The sequence below is a fragment of the Clarias gariepinus genome, chromosome 11, assembly GCF_024256425.1.
Source record: "Clarias gariepinus isolate MV-2021 ecotype Netherlands chromosome 11, CGAR_prim_01v2, whole genome shotgun sequence".
NCBI classification, from domain to species: Eukaryota; Metazoa; Chordata; class Actinopteri; order Siluriformes; family Clariidae; genus Clarias; species Clarias gariepinus.
The window spans coordinates 24032255-24053740 of NC_071110.1; the positions used below are offsets into that span (position 1 = coordinate 24032255).

General features: G+C 40.1%; 1 protein-coding gene across 1 annotated transcript in view; it reads right to left on the minus strand.

Annotated features, from left to right (window-relative positions):
* sorl1 (sortilin-related receptor, L(DLR class) A repeats containing) overlaps positions 1-17934 on the minus strand; it is an 86898-nt gene extending 68964 nt beyond the window's left edge. Inside the window, exon 1 of the mRNA XM_053507264.1 lies at positions 17625-17934. Within this exon, the coding sequence (XP_053363239.1) occupies positions 17625-17891 (267 nt within the window). The 5' untranslated portion in view covers positions 17892-17934. The remainder of the gene's footprint in view (positions 1-17624) is intronic.
* Between the last annotated feature and the right edge of the window lie 3552 nt (positions 17935-21486).

The window sequence follows — 21486 nt, forward strand, 5'->3', positions numbered from 1 at the left end:
AGAGCAGCTCCAGAGTATAAAAGTTGAATCCACCATAAAAAATAGTTTCCTATACCAAAGGATTCAAGTGTCCGGAAAAGGTATTTATGGTCATATCTATCAAAAGCTTTTCGTTGGTCTATCGATAAGAGACCTAGTTCATACAGTTTTGTTTTACATTGATCAATTATGTCTCTTATTATATAAAGATTGTCCGTTATGGTGTGGTGAGGTATGCAGTAGGTCTGACTGTTGTGAACTACTGAGTGCATGCTCTGTTTGTCTGTTTGCGAGCTACTTTGATAGTATTTTGTGGTCACTGCATAGTAGTGACACTGGTCTCCAGTTCTTCAGTTGCCCCAAGTCTCCTTTTTTGGGATCAGTGATAAAGCCGCCCTTGTGCAGCTCACAGCTTCCCACTGTCAAAAGCAGATTAAAAAACTTAGAGATCAGCACCTATTACATTCCTGAAATGTTTATAAAATTCACTCGGCAGTCCGTCTATTCCTAGTGAGTGTCCTGTTGCGAGCTGTTGAACATTAGTTAATTCCTGTAGCTCAAGTTCTGCATCCAGGACAGTGCTAAGCTCCAGGGACAGCTTTGGAAGCTCCCCGAGTAGTTCCTCTCAGCAGGATGGATCACAGGGCTCCGCACAGTAGAGCTGAGTGTAGAAGTCTGTGGCCGCTTTCATCATCTCACTTGGTTCAGTTGTTGTTGTTCTATCTACTCGTGTCAGATACACTATCTGATTTTGGAGGTTAATTTTTCTGGACAGATTAAAGAAGAAAGCACTGGGAGCATCCATGTCCTTGATGCAGGAGATACGATGTCTGATCAGGGCTGTTTTGCCTTGTTTGTGGAGGAAGAAGCTTAGAGCTTTTCTTTTTCCTTCCAGAAGACAGCCCATTCTGACGTTGTCCTTGCTGACCATTTGGCTTTCTGTTTGAATAGTCTCGGCCACGAGTTCTTTTATAGTGGTTTTAAAAGCATCTGATGTGTAGTCAGTGTAATTTTTGCAGAAATTTTTATTTGAATTTTTTCCACCTTACACCAAACTGCTAAAATACCCTTTTTCTATCTTTCCATTCATTCCATAAAACTTTACATTTTTATAAAAAGATCTCATCCTGTAATAGTTTTATATTAAAATGCAGTATCAGCACTGCCTTTTTGTTTTTGGTATCATTAGCTCTATGCTAATCAGATGATGATCTGAAAAACCAGTGGGGGAAATGCCTGCTTTGTGGGATAAAACCTGTGCAGTCTCGCTGCAGTGATCTTTGTATCATTAACTTTGACCCACGTGTATTTTCTCATACTGTATTTGGGTTTTTATCCCTTCACACATCAACCAGACCATTCTGCTTCATAAGCTCGTTGAGCACCTCAGCAGACTTTGGGTGTGGTTCCTCACTATTTCGGTCTAGGGTGAAGTCTACTCTCCAGTTCCAGTCCCCTCCCATTACTATTGTGGATTTATTTAAAGGTTCTTTGTATTGTATTTTTTATTCTATTAAAAAGTTGGATTCTCTCGCCTTTATTGTTAGGCCATACACATTTAAAAATTAAAAACTTACTTTTTTTTTATTTCTGCTTTTACCATTAAAACTTGACTCTTCAAAAATTCTGTAACTTCAACCTCGCTCATGCCCACTGCTTTATTAAAAAGTATCGCCACACCAGTACTGACATTGAAACCATGACCAAGACATCGATGATCTTTTGTGTTATAAAGTCTCCTATTACTGCTCTTTCTTCTACCTTTGCCACCATTCATGTTTAAGGACCCTATTTTTAAATTATCCATTAAAGAAAGTAAAAGAAGAAAGGAGAAACAAATGTAAAGTGCATTACAGAGAACAGAAAGCACCCAGTGTGATTTACATGAGACTGCCGCCATTTCACTATGCGATTTTGTAAGCGCCATCTCTTTCTTTTGTTCAGAAGATCATAATTTGTAGTGCATTTAATTTTACTACCAACTATAAATTTTTTAACATCTGTGAAATAGTCTTCAATGTTGATTGATTTTTCTTTTGATTTTTCTCTTCAGATATTCATCTATATCATTAAGTGTATAGAGCTGTTAATCTCCCCCCAAACAAGACACACTGATATCTGATATATCAAAAAAGTTGTCTTCTTCTAAATCTTCATCCATCGAGTCTTTATCTTGCTCTGAGAGTGATGTTGATTCTTCCACACTGCCTGCCCCACCCATGTTATTTAACCCCCCCAATGAGACTGGTTCCCTTACGGTGTTTGAGCCCCCTGTTGAAACTAGACCTCCTGAGTGTTGTGTGCTTTCTTTCACTCTGGGCTCTCCATGCCTTTTTTCCCTGTATGACCCATCATTTAGCTTACCACATTTTTTTATTTACTGTCATCTGTTCACTGTCTGTTTGTGCATCTCCTCCATCCCGCACCACTACACCTCCATCCCGCACCACTACACCTCCATCCCGCACCACTACACCACCTGTATGCTCCACACTGAAGCCCGCTCCATCCTACACCACTGCCCTGAACCCACTAGGCCCAGCCTTCTCCCTGACCTGTGCTCTATGTGGTAGCTGAACTTTTTGTGCCCAATGTCCCCGCATTCGAAGCACCTCATGCTCCATGTGCTGGCGTACAGCATGTATGATTTTCCCCTCATGTGTGACTCTGAATGAGATGTCCAGAGTGGACTTACTCAGAAACATGAGCACTGTACGCCTAAAGGAGAAACCATTCTCATACTGCTCACCATGTTACCGAATCGAGACAATTCCCTCTCTATATCCTCATCGGGGATAAAAGGAGAAATGTTCGACACGGTAACCTTCATTTTTGTAGCACCAAGTGGAGTAACGGAATAAAGTTCTCCACTTAACTTTATTCCATTTTCAATAAGCTGATGTACAAGCTCCCTCTCCTTAACGAACACCACCACGGCCTTGTTCATCCGCGATGCGGACACAATGCTGTCACACCTGATACATTCTCTCACCGCCAGCAACACCTGCTCCACTAAAACCACACCGCTCCTCACAGCGCATCCCTTGACGGAGTGAGAGAGGACGGGCACCATCGCTCGGGTAAGCCGCCATCCCTGCACTTCGCCAGGAGATCAACAGCTTCACACAACAGCGCATTAAACTAATTACGCTGTGTGCTCGCTATTGTTAGATGCTTAATATATTTATGTTTTCACAAGCTCAAAAGTGTTAGAAAGTTTTCAAAAGATTTGAAAACGCTCATTTGCTCTCATACCACGCTCAACATAATGCTCACACCACCTCCCTGCATGCACTAGAGAGAGAGAGAGAGAGAAAAAAAAAGAGAGCAAGAGCGTGAGAGCAGTTTATTTCTGCCCAGTTTCATTCTGAACACGTGAGCCTGATATGCCTGAAAGAATGAGTATTTTATGCTAGAACAGCACAGGAGTCGATTTGTTCAGTGCAGCATGTTGTTATTTGTCATAGCTTGCTGATTAAGTAGCTCATGTGACAGACAGTGTTTCTCACTACTGTAGCCAGGAGCCCCAAATCTGGTGCTATACCCCTGATACAGCACAATGGCGCCAACACAAATGAAACAAGAGTAAACCTGGGAGTTGTTTTTTAAGATGTTGATTCTGGGCCTTGAATAAGCTACATTTCTCCTGTACATTTAAAATAAATTAGAAAATCAAAATTATATGAAGAATGAAACTGAAAAAAAAAAATCAGAAAATACACAGTCTCCTACGTATGAAAATTCGAGTTACGAACGTTCGAAGATACGAACATGCATTCGTGCATGTTCAAACGTGGAAGTTAGATCGCATGTCCCGTGTACAGTACATTGTCACATGAGCAGCGTTTGCAAGTGCAGTACAAGCCCAGAATGTCCGGAAGAAAGAGTAAAACAGCAGCGATAAAGCTTGTACTGCTAAGTAGCGTCAAGCAATTAAGATGGAGGCAAAAGTGAGAATGTAACGAGGTGAAAAGATGGCAGGCATTGCTTATTCTTTTAACATAAATTTTTCAACCATCGGTACGATTTGTACTGTGTTCTACTGTGTATAGCAAATTGGGTTAATATCCTAGTACCTAGACAATGTTTGTTGGAGTGGAACAAATTGGACTGACGAATGATCTCTTCGGACGGAATGTAGGGGATTTACTGTACAATAATTTTACGTTTAATTAATTAATCAAAAAAATCTTTTTTAGAAAAAATATACATATGGAACGTAATGTCTGTGGTTGCTAATTTGCCATGTCTGTCAATCCACTAATTACTAAGAGATTACCAATGGTGCTTCCAAGCTAGTCAGCCAGATTTGCTAATTAATTAAAGTTTATTTTGTTGTATGAAACAAGCTATCGCATTCCCAACTTGCTGTTTTTCTTCAGATGGATCAAATAACTTACTGATTTGTAGATCCAAGAGTAGTTCTGAAGAAAAACAGCAAGTTATTTGCATATTTATAGTTAAATTTGTAATATCTGGCCAGGGGGGAAAACAAAACAAAGTGATGATAGCTAATCTAGCTAGCTAGCGAACTAGCCACTGTGGATTCCCACAGGCAGGGTTTCATGTACCATGGTGGTTTTCCCACTCTATAAATACTAGAGTTCAAATTCTACAAGAGCAAGTTAAAAAAAAATCCTGTTTATTTTTCATCCAGTCCTCCTCTGTTCAGTCATACTGTATAAGTGCACCATTACAAACGCTAAACGGAAGTAAATGCCTCTCTAGGCTGTTCTCCTCAACACCTGCTGTGGCTGCTCCTGTTGCTGCAATGCAGGTGTGTATCTGATAGCTATATTAGACCCAAATCCATCCTCTCAAGCACCTGACTTTACACATGAACATTTTACACAGCGCAAACAAGCCTCCGCCTAGACAAAACACACTAAAGAGGGCAAAATAAAACACAGAGACACAGAGACAAAGAAACAGAGAGAGAGAGAGAGAGAGAGAGAGAGAGAGAGGAAAAGAAAATGAAATGTGTCAGCGTTTCAATTTGAAATTCTGAGCGGCGAAGCCCTTCTCATCTTTAATTCAGAACCCTGACGGGGTGTGGGCTGTTCATATGATGGCTCTTCTGATGCTACAAACTAGCAGCGCTTCCCCTCGTCGAGCACAAGCCTCACTCTATAGCCTTTATATATTCTATTGCAAAGTAAAAACCACTGGGCAAAACAATAAAATAAAATAAAAATAATAATATTTGGATGCATCAAGGAAGAAAATAGGTTTACAGCACCATTGTAAAAAAAAAACCTGCAATCCAAATGCTGTCACATGACCCCGCAGCAAATCTCTACAGCTTATAATGTAATGTCTAAATTTTTGGTGCTTGGACAGCTACACATTTAGAATCGTGAGCTCACAAAAGGCGGCATGGTAGCGTAGTGGTTAGCAAGGGTCAAGGGTTCGAATCCCGCCTCAGTTCTGTGTGTGCGGTGTTTGCATGTGCTCCCTGTGCTTGGTGAGTTTTCTCTGGGTACTCCAGTTTCCGACAGTCCAAAGACATACAGATTAGGCAAATAGCTTTTAACGTGCGTTTGTTTTGCGTATGTGCCCAGTCCAGGGGTCTCCTGGAATAGACTTCAGGAGGCATCAAAAAATTTTCCCTCGAAGTAGCTCTGGCTATACGCATCACTAAACAGAGCCAATTAATGCGATAGTTTGCGTTGAAACAAAAGCTCGACACATCACGGCTTACTCCAAAAAAAAAGAAAGAACTGGAAAGATAAATGAACAGATCAGTAGATTTTTATTCTTCCTGCCGGAAATCTAAAACCAGTTTGTTTCATACGTTACGAAACAGTGGCTCTAATAAAAAGCTGTAATGTGAAGTGATACTATGAGACAAAATACCGGTCGTTAGAGATGAAAACAAAACCTGAACTGAGAGCCTTGTACGACAGAGCAATTCTAAAAAAAAAAAAAAAAAAAAAGTTCTATTACATTTATTTAAAGCCCAGCAGTGTGCAGATAAAGATTCACTAAAGATTGATTGGATTTTTACAATAATTGCATGAAGATCTGAATCCAAACACAAACATGAAATCTGGATAGGTTCGAAGAAAATTTTACTGACTGCACCTTTTTGTATTTTAATTCAGTACCCCTGTTGTACAGAAAAAGTGGTATGGAAGATGAATAAAAAAAATAATAATAATGAGCTTACTGATGCAATTGTAAAGTTGGCAAGTGTAGTATGCCTACTTAGACAGAAAGGAAATTTTCTGACACAGATCCCACACATTGTGGTGAGCGGAAATAGTTCCACTTGATTATGTAAAGATGGCCTTAGACTCAGGGCTGAACTTCCTACAAACATTTTTGTACCTGGCCCTTCAACGAAACCGGACTCCATATAAACTTAAACACCTCCCCTGTTGGTCGGAACAACAGCATGACTGGTGATCAATCCTTTTGATGTCACCCAAATGAAGATTAGTTTTACTTCCTTTCAAGGTTTCTTCCTTTTGTCATCTCCTCCTCAAGGTTTTTTCCTCTCATCAACATTGCCCTCGGCTTACTCATCAGAGACAATCTGATCATTATGATTTATACATATTTCCTCACACATTCCAAACTCATTTCCATAATTTCTATTTGATTCTGTAAAGCTGCTTTGCGTCAGTGACCGGCTATTAAAAGCGCTATATAAATAAAACTGAATTGAATAGAATATTTATACACATCCACCACTGACATATGATGTACATCATGTAGTGTTTCAATTCTTCTAGCACAGCTCAGCACCCCTCAAGATACAAGACATGTAACAAGACTTTTCTCTGTAATGCACTCAGATATTCTAGTCTGTCTGCACATCTCTATCAACGGCTGCATGCAGCAAAATTAACACTTTTTTTTTTCCTGCTTAGCTTGTTTCATTTTCTCACAGAACATAATTAAATAAAAATAAAAACATTACTGTCTTCGCTTCTTCATCAGAAGTGAATCTCTGTCCTCGTAGGGCTGCTTTTAGGGAACCAAGCGAATTAAACTCTGATGGACAAGATCAGGATAATAGAGAGGATGCTTTAACACCTCAAAACGAAGAGTGTCAAGCAGTGTGTGGACAGCCATCGTCATGCAAGATCACAACGCCCTTGGATAGCAGTCCTGATTGTTGAATATTTTTCCTGATAATGTTATAATACTAGCCTTTGAGAGTCTAAGAAAACTGTAAGCATCAATTTCCCAGCTGATGGATGACTTTTGAACTTTGTCTTAGTCGGCGTTTCCGTTCCTCTATACTCTGCTGTTTACTCTCAGACTCAAAGTAATGATTCCATGTCTTGTCGCCAGTAATGATTCTCTTTAAGAAATTTTCATCTTTCTTGGAGTATCGGTCCAAAATTTTCTTGCAAATATCCAAAACCCTTCTGTTTATGCTCTTCCATGAGTTGTTTTAGCACCAGGTACACCCTTAAACCACAAAAAAATAAACTCTTCTTTCGTACAAATTACAAGTGAGGCATCTATTTTTGCTCGCACCACAGTTACTGTAATGAACCGATGTAACACATTCGCACCTGCACAGCAAGGACAGTAGGCTCGAATGGAAAGTGCTGATAAGACGCCACCAACAGAAGTTGATATAATCGGAGTGAGAATAATTTTTGACTCAGAGGTTTAATACTGAAAATAAAATGTACTACAGGCTCAACATACCTTTATAATAAATAAATGCATAAAAATACAGTAAACAGAATGGCTGATCTGGGGAAAATTATTGATTAAAACATCAAAAGCTTCTCAGATAATGAGGGGGAAAAAAGGCTCCAGGGCAGGTGTTGTTCAAGACCTACTGAAGAGCTCCTTTATAACAGCCATGACGTGGTTTGTGTGCCCATACACCTTCACAGGCAGCTTCAATTAGATACACTGTGCTAGTACTGGGTTGGCCCTTCCTTTTCCTTCAGAACTGCCTTAATTCTTTGTGACATAGATTCAACGAGGTGCTGGAAACAATCCTCAGAGATCCCCTGGTCCATGCTCACATTAAAGCATTGCTCAGTTGCAGCAGATCTGTTGGCTGCCCGTCTATGATGCAAACCTCCTGTTCCACCACATCTCAAAGCCGCTCTGTTGGATTGAGATCTGGTGACTGTGGAGGAAATCTGAATACAGTGATCTCACTGTCATGTTCAAGAAACCAGTTATCCTGCTCGACATGGAACGGACATGATCAGCAACAACAGTCAGGCATTTAAACCTTGCTCGATTGGTACTAAGGGGCCCAAAGCGTGCGAAGAAAACATCTCTCATACCACCACCACGGGCAGCCTTACCATTAATACAAGTCAGGATGACAACATAAAATCATTGTGTCCATGATTTCATGCTGTTTATGCCAAATTCTGACCGTAACATTTGAATGTTACAGCAGAAATTGAGTCTCAACAGATCAGGCACTGTTTTTCCCCTTTTCCATCCTATTGTCCAACTGCGGATGCGAATTGTATCCTCGGTTTTCTGTCATTCGTTTACAGGACTGGCACCCAGCGTGGTCTTCTGCCGCTGTAGCCCATCTGCTTCAACGTTCATTGTGTTGACTACTCAGAGATGCTCTTCACCAGACCTCGGTTGGAACAACATGTTCTATGAGCTACTATTGCCTTTCTATCTGCTCAAAACACTCTGGCTATTCTCCCCCTGACCTCTGGCATCAACAAGGCATTTTCACCCAGAGAACTGTTGCTCACTTTTTCAAATCCTTGAGATGGAAATCCCAGATGATCAGCAGTTTCAGAAATATACAGGCCAGCCCATCTGGCACCAACAACAATGCTACATTCAAAAGATACTTAAAGTGCCCTTTATTCCCCATTCTGAAGCTCCGTTTGAACTTCGGCAGATCATCACAAACATACTTACATGCCTAAATGCATTGGGTTGCTGCCATGTGATTGGCTAATTAGGTTTTTTCATTAACGTTCAGTCGAACAGGCGTACCTAATGCGCTCATCGTGATCAGGAAGCACTGATCATGTTAAGAGGGGATGATTTCTGATAATGCCATACAAAATATCAAAATCATGTGACCACCATGTGCTCCGTATCTAACTCTAGGGATGCACACATTGGGTCATTTGGCATTCAAATGGCGCAAAGTCATAAATAGAATTCGGATTTCCACAATGTAAATTGGACATTTCCATGTAGCACATCATCTCGATGCATTGTTACTCCCCTAGATAATAGCAATGGTCAATGTTGTTTGTTTGTTTCAGCTGCTTCTGTTAAGGGGTTGTCAAAGCAGACCATCAGATCTACATATTGAACTTGGCACAGGTTTTATGCCACATGCTCTTCCAGATGCAACCCACGCATTTCTATCCAGTAATTTGGGACCAGCGATAACGATTGTGGCCCTCAGTGGCTCTAGATCAGTTTGGAAACCATGTAGAATTTTACATTTATATTTTTAGTGGATGCATCTTCTAAAAAAAAAAAAAAAAAAAAAAAACAAGTTTTTCGCTCGTCTTTCCAAAAAGCCAGAAAACATTGCATTTCCACAGCTCAGTCCTATACCAAATCAGTTTGCACCTCATCAGCACTACAAAGCAATAATAATAAAATTAAAAAAAAGTCATCGCTCCCATCCAAAAATACACAGCATGTCTGGTTCACCGCTAAAGAATGCGATTGTTGCGTTCTCGGCCTGCTCACTGGGGAAACATACTAGTGTTTGATTTAAACTGAGACAATGCTAAATACTGTATGTGAAAAACAGCCTCATATGAACACTTAAAAAAACAAACATTTTTTTGGCGTTTGATCGGTAGCATTCTTAAACCCTGATCTTTTTGTGTGAGCAGTTTTTTTTCCTTTGGATGGAGAAGGCTGAATTGCCAAAAGCTTAAAATGTAAATACGTCCAAGTAAACCTACAACAGCGTGTGAGAAATAAACCAGACCTACGTCCTTCATCGCTTTACCAAATTCTTTTTTTTCAAAGTCGATTACCTTAATAATTAAGTAGGAACTCCATCTCCTCTTTGAACAAACACGATGCTTTTCAAGGCCTCACCACTACTCGGCTATTCACACCATTCATACCAGGGCTTTAATTACCATAATTGAACACCGGCTGGCTTTCACTACCTACCGCCTTGTCCCGCCATCTAGAAGCTGGAACATTCTTGCTGCTGAATAAGAGTACTTGTGCTCCAAGATGCGTAAATCACAGCTTTCTTCCTTTGCCATGGCCCACTGACATTCACAGAAAAAAGAAAAAAAAAAAAAGCTGCTTGTTGGCTTTAGCAGCCGTGCTCTCAGACTCAACATTACACTGAACGAAAGACAAATAACGTAAAAGTTTACAACGCTGCAATCATCTACTCATGACAATATAATCCTGGCATATGACAGAAAGAGGATGGTATTCACCTGGACAGTTTGCTGAGCTCTTTCTTTTTTTCAGGCAAACGTCGTAGTATGCCAGCATCAAAAAAAGCTGCGTGACCTTTACAATGTTGAATATTACGACTGCAGGAGTGAAAATGTACAAAAATTGCATGAGAACGTTTACAATCTTTTGTGCGGGAAAATTTTACAAACTCACTTTGTGTGTGTGTGTGTGTGTGTGTGTGTGTGTGCGCCTGCCTATCCGGGGTGGGGGGACAGAACGAGTGCTGCTACAGCCACTGCTGCAAGCATTAAGCCGATGAAGATGACATCATCTCTGCAGCACTGATACCGCGGCCAGCAGTTCGATTTGCATGCAATCAACCGGACGCCAAACTAAAAAGCCGTCCTCATAAATAAATAAGAGGCGCCCATTTAAAAGCGTTTGAAAGCAGAACTTGTAAAGTTTAATCTGTTGGGTCACTGGGGAGCCATTTCTTTTTAATTAGATGTGTTAAAACACATGACACACTGGCTTCATCGGCACTATCATGATGGCCAGGTATGAACGTCCTGTACTACAGGGACATGGGGGCTGTGTTGGTTTTACTCTAGCGATGACTCACTGTGTTCTTTCTTGTGGCACGCTTGAAATGAAAGCTGGTAGGTCTAAGTGTGTGTAAAAAAAAAAAAAAAAAAAAAAACCAGCATACTATTTTGACTGGTAACACACACACACACACACACACACACACTCTTTCTCTCTCAGCAGAAATTCAATAAAATCTCCTCACCTACTGCCCACTTTATATTGGTCTGCTTTTATCATAAGCTTTTCATTTATTTGCACTCATCCTTCTGGGCGAAAGACCCCAAGCACAAAGCCGTCTAGAACGTATATAAAGAGGCCGATTCCTGGTTAAGACCCTCAGGCGGGCCTGTACGGCTCCTGGCATATGCAAAGCCTCAAGGGCTTTAGTACAGAAGCAGCATTTCTCATAAAGCCATATGAATGACAAGCTAGTTGAAATGTTTCCAAAAAACATGTCGGTTGTTTGTTTTAAGGAGAAGTTGTCACATTAGTATTTATGATTCTTGGTGTGAATCTATACTGCAGCCAAAATTCCAATGTTTCCCAGTAACATGGAAAAGTATGGGTGTCTTCCAAGGAAATGCACACACATTATATACTGTATTATATACACACAGTATATAGACATATACATATGCACAATACACATACACCAAATAGACATGCAAAATTGTGGAGGGATTTTTGATATCTTAACGTGATGATGCCTTTAGCTTTTGCAGAAAAGCGATGGCACAGTTATGCCCAGGTGGCGATGGCACAAGGTGTTTGTGCCCGCTCATCGTTGCTTGCAACTATATTTAATCCTTAAAACTTTTTTAAAGGTTTAGAATTGTAAAATATTGGATAAAAATGTAATATCAAATCGGGATATTTATAGAAAGAAGTTTTAATCGAATTGGCACCTGGGTATCGTGATAATATTGTATCTGGTGGTGACGGGTGATTCCCATCCCTAGCAAAACATTACGCCCAGTATTGATTGTGTGGGTTCCCCTTGAATGCTGAGGTATCTAGTGTTGAAACATTAGTGCTTATCTTTGTGTGCTTTGGGTTGCAAGGTGGATCTGACTTGTTTGTCCAACACGTCCCATGAGTACTTAATCAGACTGTGATGTATTTTACTTTTCTGTGGGATCGGACCAGGCAGGCTGGTCTTTGCTCTTCCCGGGCATGGGTAAGCCTTGGTGCCAATGGCCCGGTCACGTTTCCTGGTACATAATTGATAATCAGTGTTAATGTGTTGCTTTCATAAAACAGGACTAGAGTCTAGAGAAGTGCCTGAATTGAAGAAGTGTTTCTTTTATTTAGATCGCTTTCCTAGCAAGCTTCTGTTTGTTCGGTGCATCACCAGATCAAGCTTCTGTTCTGAAAACGTTTAGTGGCTCTCATGCTTACCAACGTGTCAAAACAAGGCTCAAGTGTTAACGCGTCATCAGTGAGGAACTCCTGGGAACAGAGTCTTAGCAAAACACAAACCAGTGACGACAGGAAACCACAAGCTAAAACGAGAAGGTTACTGGTACTGACAAACATTGGGAAGATTCCTTTATTTGTATATTTGGTAACGTCATATCAGTATATGCATCTTCACTTACTCATTTCTGAGACTGGTTTCGTTATAGTTAGATTTTCATTTCATGGTCGCATCGGTATCTAGCCTCGAAGGTATAGACTTTTCAGACTTTTAATACTAAAGCGATAAAGTGAACAGAAATAGAAAACACCCCGAGAATCTTTATTAATATTGACTAATATGATCTCCATGCCGACCTCTGAGAGCACTTCACAAAGGATTTCCTGTGCACGGCAGTGAGAGTCTGTCAGCTGTTCTGTGTGTTTACTGCTGCTAAAGCTGTTCTTCCTGTTTTACTAAACGATGGAGGAAACGCAAAGTTTGATTACAAGCTCACTAATGAATTCATTCTCTCTCCATCCTAATCCATCGATACAATATGCTTTTCATTGATCCAATTATCAATAGAAGATACAGAGATTATACAGGCCCAAACGTCTGGCTCCACGAGCATTGTTAGTTTTATGGAGTTTGATATTAATCCTTTTAATTTAGACATGCAGTGACTTCAAAACAACAAATACAACAACAGAAGATTAAATAGAACCAGGCCTCGGCTTTTTTCAGCAGTCTATCTGAATCAGCCCAGAACTATCATTGCACTGAAGAAGGAAATCGTCTCTGCGTGTAACATCACCACCTCTGATACATTATTAATGTTGTATTTAGCGTTTACACCAGTGCCTTGGTTTTTGATGCCTGCAATATGAGCATTTGTCCTAATTCATGTGTTTAAATACACTTTCCAGACTTTGGAATACCCTGTACTGTCTTCTCTCCACCACTACGCTGAACACCATTTCTCCCCCATCGCTTATTTTAGTTTTAAAAACAGCTTTTTAAAAGTACCACGACAACAACCAGGCAGATTTTGCTGTTAGCGTTGAAAGAAGGAACAACTAAAACTTCTTACGCAGTGGTAAAGTGCTCGCCCTATCATCCGGAGATAGCGGGTTTGATTTCCGGGTGATGCTGTAACCTCTCGCAGCCGGAGGTCTAGAGAGAGCTGATAGTCTTCGGCCCTCCAAACTGGGAGGAATTGGATACGACCAAATTAGGTAGAAAACTGGGGGAAAAAATTAATAAATAAAAAACTCAAACACAGAAATTTTGTTGATCCCAACTGATGTAATTATAGAGTTCCAGAATGTAATTATACCAAGGTTTACAAAGTAGTTGTGCTAAGTTACGGCAGTGCTCAGCCTAGCTACTTAGCCATAATAAGGACGACACCCTTCAGTGATCTTTAAAAGCTTAAATCAGGAGGTGAAGGAGCTGAACAGACTAACAGCATTTTTACATTAGGGACCCAGGATCATCTCAGAACACTTAACATTAAAGTCTGGTTCTTTTTGATCAGTGAGAACATGATCGTTCCACGCTCGGGAACCATGGCTGAGTCTGCTGGAGCAATACAGATCAAATCAGATATAGAAGCAATCGTACCCGATAGTGGAGGTAGATCGCTGTTAAGATGGGTACCTTCTGTCTCCTCCCAAATCTCAGTGTGCGTGTAGAACGCGCCAATCTTATCCTCTGAACTTGCTGATATAGTAGGAAGGCATGCGAGATCATTGCTCATAATTTTTTTCCCTGAAATATCAATAAACTAAGGCATAGCGCGAAGATTAACATCCCCTTTTTCTCTTGTATAATGGCGGTTCCCGAACCAAGTTAGGAGCATACTGCCACCTGCTGTATAGGAGAATGTAAATACGCAAGGGTACCTGCGAACAGAGACCAAATATAATGCAAATTCTGGCCAGTGAGGATGCGGGGAAGAGGGGGGAGGCAAACATTCCTGGGCATGGTACAAATCAATCATTCCTAATGTGAAAACATCCTAAAGGACTAAAGCACTGTTGCTTTAGAGAAAGGTATCAGAACACTCACAGCTTGCTACATATGGGCAAAGAGTTCAGGGTTGTTGATCCGGCCTCTAAATCCCCCAGCTCTCAAACCAATGGAGTATCCATGGGATGTGCTGGACAAACAAGTCTGATCCATGGAGCCTTCACCTTGCAACTTACAGCACTTAAAGGATGTGCTACTAACATCTTCCAGAGGTCTTGTAGGTGTATGTCCTGAGGGGTTAGAGCTGCTGTGGTGGAAATATGTACTTATATCTTTTTATTTTTACATTTAACTCTATTTTAATAAACCTGAGAAAGAAGCATTCTTAGACGCAGACCAGTTTATTTAATATAGACTGTTGATTTTTAATTCCCACAGTCTGTTTTGATCACAGTCTGTTTAAATAAAAGTGCTTGTGACTGCTCACCACATGCAATTGAACACTTCGTTAAAAAAAATACTGCGATACGTATCGTGTATCAGCATTCAGGCTATAAATACCGGGATATCATACCAGCCCTGGACACCGTCCTGCGCAGGTAGTCACATGACAATCTGGAGGAACAGGTAACCAAAGTAAAAATAGTCAGGCATATGAAAGAATAACAAACCAGAAAGATTAGGAATTTATTTAGAAGCTGAACCTTTTACAGACTGGAAGCTGCAATCGTTCAGGGTGGATTTCTCGGCACCAGCCAAAATTGTTACATGGCGATACACTATTTTGAGACCATTCCTCCCACTTCATCTATTTATTCTCTTTGTTATTTATTTCATTTATTCAAGAATTGATGCTTTTCTACGAGGAGTCCGGTCTGCGTCTCATCACAGTATAATCAGAGAATTATGATAAAAGACTTAAAAAAGAACCAGCAGCTGAGACCTTTTATGAATGATCTAACTGGTTGGACTGGTTGTTCCCTCATTCAAATCATTATCCAGTTTAAGAGGCAGGGAACATCATCCTTTTCAGCTGACCTAGTTTTGCTACAACTGTACTGTATGTCACAGTGGGTTATACATGGAGGTGTGAGCGATGTTTCTTTTTTACATGGGGGGAATATAGCCTTCGTTTTTCGCATGAAAAACTTATTAAGCTTGCTCTACTGTTTATAAAGCCACATGAGTAGGTTTGTGTTCTATAATCACCAATACCAATTACTTTAATGGCCGCTTGGTTGTGACTTGTGGGCTGCGGGAGCTTTTACGGTCGATCATGCGGCATGAGAGGTGTAAAACGCTGGGATCATCTGAGCTGGAACGATATATTCCTCTCGCCAATTTGGTCCGACATTCCTGTATGGCTTCAAAAAAAAACATGACTGCGTCGTCTCAGCCAAACCAAACATCCCTCGAATACATACGAGTTTGTAGGTCCAGGATTACATTTTTCATTCTAATACCCCATACATTTCTATTTCTAATAGTTTCACCACAACTACTGAAAGGTTCAGAGTAGCTGCTGTATGTTTTAATATTGTTGAACATACATACATACATATATATACATATATACATACATATATATACATATACACATACATATACATATATATATATATATATACACATATACATATATATATATATATATACACATATACACATATACACATATACATATATATATATATATATATACACATATACACACACCCTTTATACACACAATTCAGCACAATTTCAACTTCTGCATTTCAATTCCATGTTACAACACTACGGAATCCTAGAAGAAAAGAAAAGTGAAACAACTTGAACAAGCACATCTGCAACATCATTGTGGCATCGTCGCGAAACTTCTTCGTCTTATTTATCTTATTTACACCTTGCAACAATTCCCGGTCGGATTTCCACCTTACACTCAATAAATGTGATGCCTTTACACAGGTGTGCAATAAAGGCAGAAACTAATAAAAAAAACATAAGGCTTGATCTCTTTCACAGAACAGCAACAGGTTAATAATAAAGCATGGGAGGTCACTCACACAACATCCTTTTAACCCTTAAATTGGCAAAATATACTACAAGTCTAAAAATAAAAATAAAATGTTCTTGCTATTTAATGTCAACCAATATGAAGAAACTAGAGATGCGACTGGCTCAATTTGGTTACGTTCCGTGAGTCTTTGATGTGGCAACTCATGTATCGCCATGCGGACTCCAAAATTTTGTTAAAATAAATTAAATTAGTTTATATATGTTATGTCTTCTAGGTGGTAGCATTTCAGTCCATATCATCCTGCGTATGACTGTGTATGTGACAAATAAAATTTGAATTTGAATTTGGTAAAATGGTGCAGTTCCTCTATGATCCTATAGGTGGTGCACTCTGAACTATGTATTTGCAGATTGGGTAGTAGGAGCACATTTTTGTTTAGATAATCGCAATTATGCAAACAATGATTTTATAAATAATCTCAGTGATTATCTGATATATCCCATTTATAATCCTAAAAATAAAATTGGGATTCGTAGAAAATCATTATAAATTACATAACCGAAATACAAAATGAATCAGCGGATAGGTATCGTGATGATATTGTATTGGGTGTTCCTTTGTGATTCCCATGCCTTGAAACTATGTTACAGCTTTTTTTTTTTTTTTTATGTAATTTTTTTGGGGGGTAAGGGGGCATTGGAGTGGCTTTTTTTTTATCTGAATCTGAATTAGCCTTTTGATTCGAAATATTTCTCACTAATTTTAGCACATCATAAAAGTATATAGTACTAAAATATTAAAGAAAGGGTTAATAAATCCCCCTGATAGGTTCATGTCCTACACCACTGGGAGCAAGGCAACTCTTTATGGTGCAATAGGTATCTCCGACCTTAAAATCCAACTATAAATGGTGTACAAAACTGTAAGTAATAATAAAAAAAAATAGATATAAAATTATATATTTTTTAAAATTGCATTTGGACTGAGCTGATGAACTGAATCATCATTGATCAGGTATCTGTTTTTTTAGACAATGCAGGTGATATATGTTTGTGTTTTACCTTAACTGATAGAAATAAGTTATAGAATCGAAAAATCATTCTGATCCTAAGAATAAATGATTCTCTGTTATTTCCCAGGGGAAAAGTCCATGATATAAAGGCAGAGGATAAACACAGGCAGGTCGCAGCAGATCACTGCTGTACTGAAAGGTGAACTCAGGTGGCAAACCTTAAAGATTTCACACACACACACACAGATTGATCGCCGATTGAGGACGTGTAAATGCTTCGTTCTTCGCCCGGATCGTGCACGGATTAAAAGGCGAACTTGTCTTACCCGTCCGTAAACCTTTGGCACGGCGGTGTCGGTGCTGCTCCTGCGAGCGCGGGGTCGGTGCGGGCTCGCGCTGTGCTGCTCCGCGCGTCTCTCCGGGAGCTCGTCCAGGGCACTGACCAGCGAAAAGCCTTCGTCCTGCGGCAGCCTGAAGCCCGGATCGCGGTGAAGCCGCAGCGTGGAGCAAAGCGAGCCGGGAACGAGCCATAGCAGCAAGTACACCGCGATACGACCCACAGCGAGCATCTCACCCGTCCGCCTCGCCGCCATGTTTGTTTGTGTGTGCGCTCGAGCGACGGCGAGTGTGTGCGCGCGCATGGCGTGTGAGTATGCGCGCGCGAGCGAGTGTTTGTGGTTTGGAGTGTGAGTGTGTGTGTGTGTGTTTAAGAGCGCCTCGAGCGTCAGGACCGTACTGATAACACACGACACCTTTGTGTGGAACGGTCTGTCCAAACTGATAGACAGGGAGACAGACAGACATGAGACTAGACAGGGAGGGAGACAGACAGGCAGGAGATGGCAAGACAGACAGAAAGATAGGTATATGTGAAGACAGATATACAGCTAAAAAAAAAGACAGAGAGAAAAACACAGATAGACAGACAAACAGACAGATATGTTGAAAGACAAGAGTGATAACACATAGACAGACAGATAGACAGATAGGTAGGCAGATAGAAAGAAAGACGGAAAGATAGTCACAGACAGACAAATAGATTGACATACTGTAAAAGACAGGCATACAGCTAAACACAGAAAGACAGACAGAGAGAAAAACAGACAGAAAGATAGTTAGATACGGATAAATATAGAGATAACCAGACACACAGACAAATAAATAGTACTGTATATAAAAAGACAGGCATACTGCTAAACAGATAGACAGACAGCAAAGCAGACAGACAAGACAAATAAATAATAAACATACAGCAAGGAAGACAAGAGAGAGATAGACAGATATGAAGCAAGGCAGGTAGATACAAAAACACAGATAGAAAGACAGCTAGACATGCAGACAAATAGATAGATATATACAATAACAGACACAACTAAACAGGCAGACAGAAAGACAGACCTATGAACAAAGACGGACAGAGACAAAAACAGAAGAGACAAAATAGACAGATAGTTAGACAGACATACAAGTAGATAGGTTTATACAAAGACAGATACAACTAAACAGAGAGACAGCTAAGCAGACAAAAAGACAAGACAGAGAGAGATAGACTGACAAGTAAAGAAGGAAACAGACAGACAAGACAGACAGCTTGGCAGGAGGACAGACAAGTAAAGAAAGAAACAGACAGATAGACAGACAGATATACAGCTAGGACTAAGCAAACCATGTTTTGCAACGGTTGAAGTGGAAGGACTTCAGGGTCCTACAAAGACCACTGACCTCAACCTGAACACCTTTAGGATGACCTGGAGCACTGATTGCACTGCAGGCCTTTGAGATAAATGTGGAGTGAGCTGTTAAATAAGTACATATGTGTGTTATGATTGATTGTTAAGTGGCAGATAGATAAACACAGACAGATAGATATTCACAGACAGAGTGACAAAGATATAGGTAGACAGACAAACAGCAAAACAGACAGACAGACCTATAAACACATAGACAGACAGAGAGAAAAACACAGACAGAAAGATAGTTAGATACAGACAGACAGACAGACAAACATAGGTATATACAAAGACAGACAGGCAGAAAGATATAGAGACAGACACCTAGGCAGACAGACAGACAAGACAGAAAACACACAGACAGACAAATCAAGAAAGAAACAGATAGGCAAGAAGGACAGCTATGCAGAAAGACAGACAAGAAAGACAGACAGATAGACAGACAAATAAACAAACTAATAGACAGACAGACATATAGACCCATAGACAAGCAAACAGATTATAGGAGAACTTAACAGGAGGCAGGTGGCATTGTCGCCTTGCACCTCCCGGTTCCAGGTTCGATTCCCGCCTTGTGGTCTGTGTGCATGGGTTTTGTGTGCCGGATTTCTTCAGGTTCCCTGGTTTCCTCCCACAGTCCAAGACATGCAGATTAGGGTGATTGGTGTTCCCAAATTGCCTGTAGTGTATGAATAAGCATGTATGTGTATATATATGTGTGCCCTGCAATGGATTGCTACCCTCTCCAGGTTGTACCCCGCCTCATGCCTTAAGGCTCCTGAGATAGGCTCCATGCCTCTCGCAACCCTGTACACAGGATAAAGCAGTACAGACTATGAGGAGGCCCAGATTTCTATACATTAATAAAGGGAGATATAACGTATAAACACACACACACCCACACACACACCTAATCGGACACTCCTACCTAATTTGTTTATGGACAACTGACCCAGATCATCATACCTTTATGTGTTATCTTCTTCAAACTGTCAGTAAGCACGAAATAGGAAGCATAGACATTTGTCTAGAATATTTCTATGCAGTAGCATGATACACTTCCTTTAGACATATCCTTAACTAAGATGCACAAAAGGGTTCCAGCATGATAGTGGCCGTGTGGACAAACCAATATCTCATGATTTGCAAAGGTTAAAGTGGAAGGACTTTAGGGTCCTACAAAGACCCCTGACCTCAACCTCTCTGAATACCTTTGGGACGTTCTAAAGCACTGATTGCACCGCAGGCCATTGAGATAAATGTGGAATGAGCTGTTAAATAAATACATACAGTATGTGTTTTTAAATGTCCCACAAACAGTAGTCTATCCTGTGTGCCTTGTAATCATGACTGTTGTCTTTACCTGGCCTAGTTTGGATCCTTCCCTGTGTAAGCACTGTCAGCTTGTAGAGACATGAATAATCCCATAATTATCTGATTTCATGATTGACCGAGTGGTCATGTAAGCCTTGAATTGGACATCTTAAAGTGGATTAATGGCAAGGGATTAAAGAAAATTGAATAAAAGAAGCTGTGGGTCAAATAAAGGGCAACAACAACAAAAAAGAAGCATTATGTGCATTTTTTAATAAGAAATTAAACTCAGGTTTCTTCGCCCCTAGAAACGAGGCATTTGTATCCAGGAAACTAAAGTCGATTCAAAGCAACAGGGATACTTAAATTATGCTTTATTTACGAAAGATGAAGCTTATTATTAAATTATAGCTTGTGACCATTCATACAAATCTGATTTTTAATTGACTCATTATGTATATTAGCTTTAATAGGAACTTTATCATGGTCAGGGTTGTGGTGAGTTTGAAGGCTATCACAGGGTTAATACCTAGGAAGCATCCATTACACACTGAATGGGATGCCAGTTCATTGCAAGGGATTAAACACACACTGAAATATATGCATTCACATGCATTCTAGGGGAACTTCAGTTTAGTCTGTTCACCTAGTATGTTTTGGGGAGTTGGGAGGAAAGCAAAGAACCCTAATGAAGCCCAAAAGGACATCGGTATACAGAAGGATCACAGAAAATCTGTAACCAAAACTCAGGTTTGATCCAAAGACTATAGATATTTCACAATGGATTTTTTTTAAAAATTATAAAAAAATAAAAAAAAAGTTTTATTCTCACAGTGTTGATTAGCTTCTGTTGATAATGCCGAGTTCCTCACCACTGTAAAATGTCATGTTCACCCCCCCACCAAGGTGACCAGTGATGGGAGGTCATTAACATATAAAATTACTACCCATACAGAAGCTTAATTAAGGGTGAACTTTATTGCAATCTTCACAGATGTATTTTAAAGTGCACAGGGAACTGTGTTAAATTATGCAAGATTATGTCTCCTGAAAGGTTTCCAGCATGTCTCCTTGAAAGCTTTTTCAGCATAAGGCAGGCAAAGCACGACCAGACTCACTATTCATTTTGATGCCGTTTTTTAAA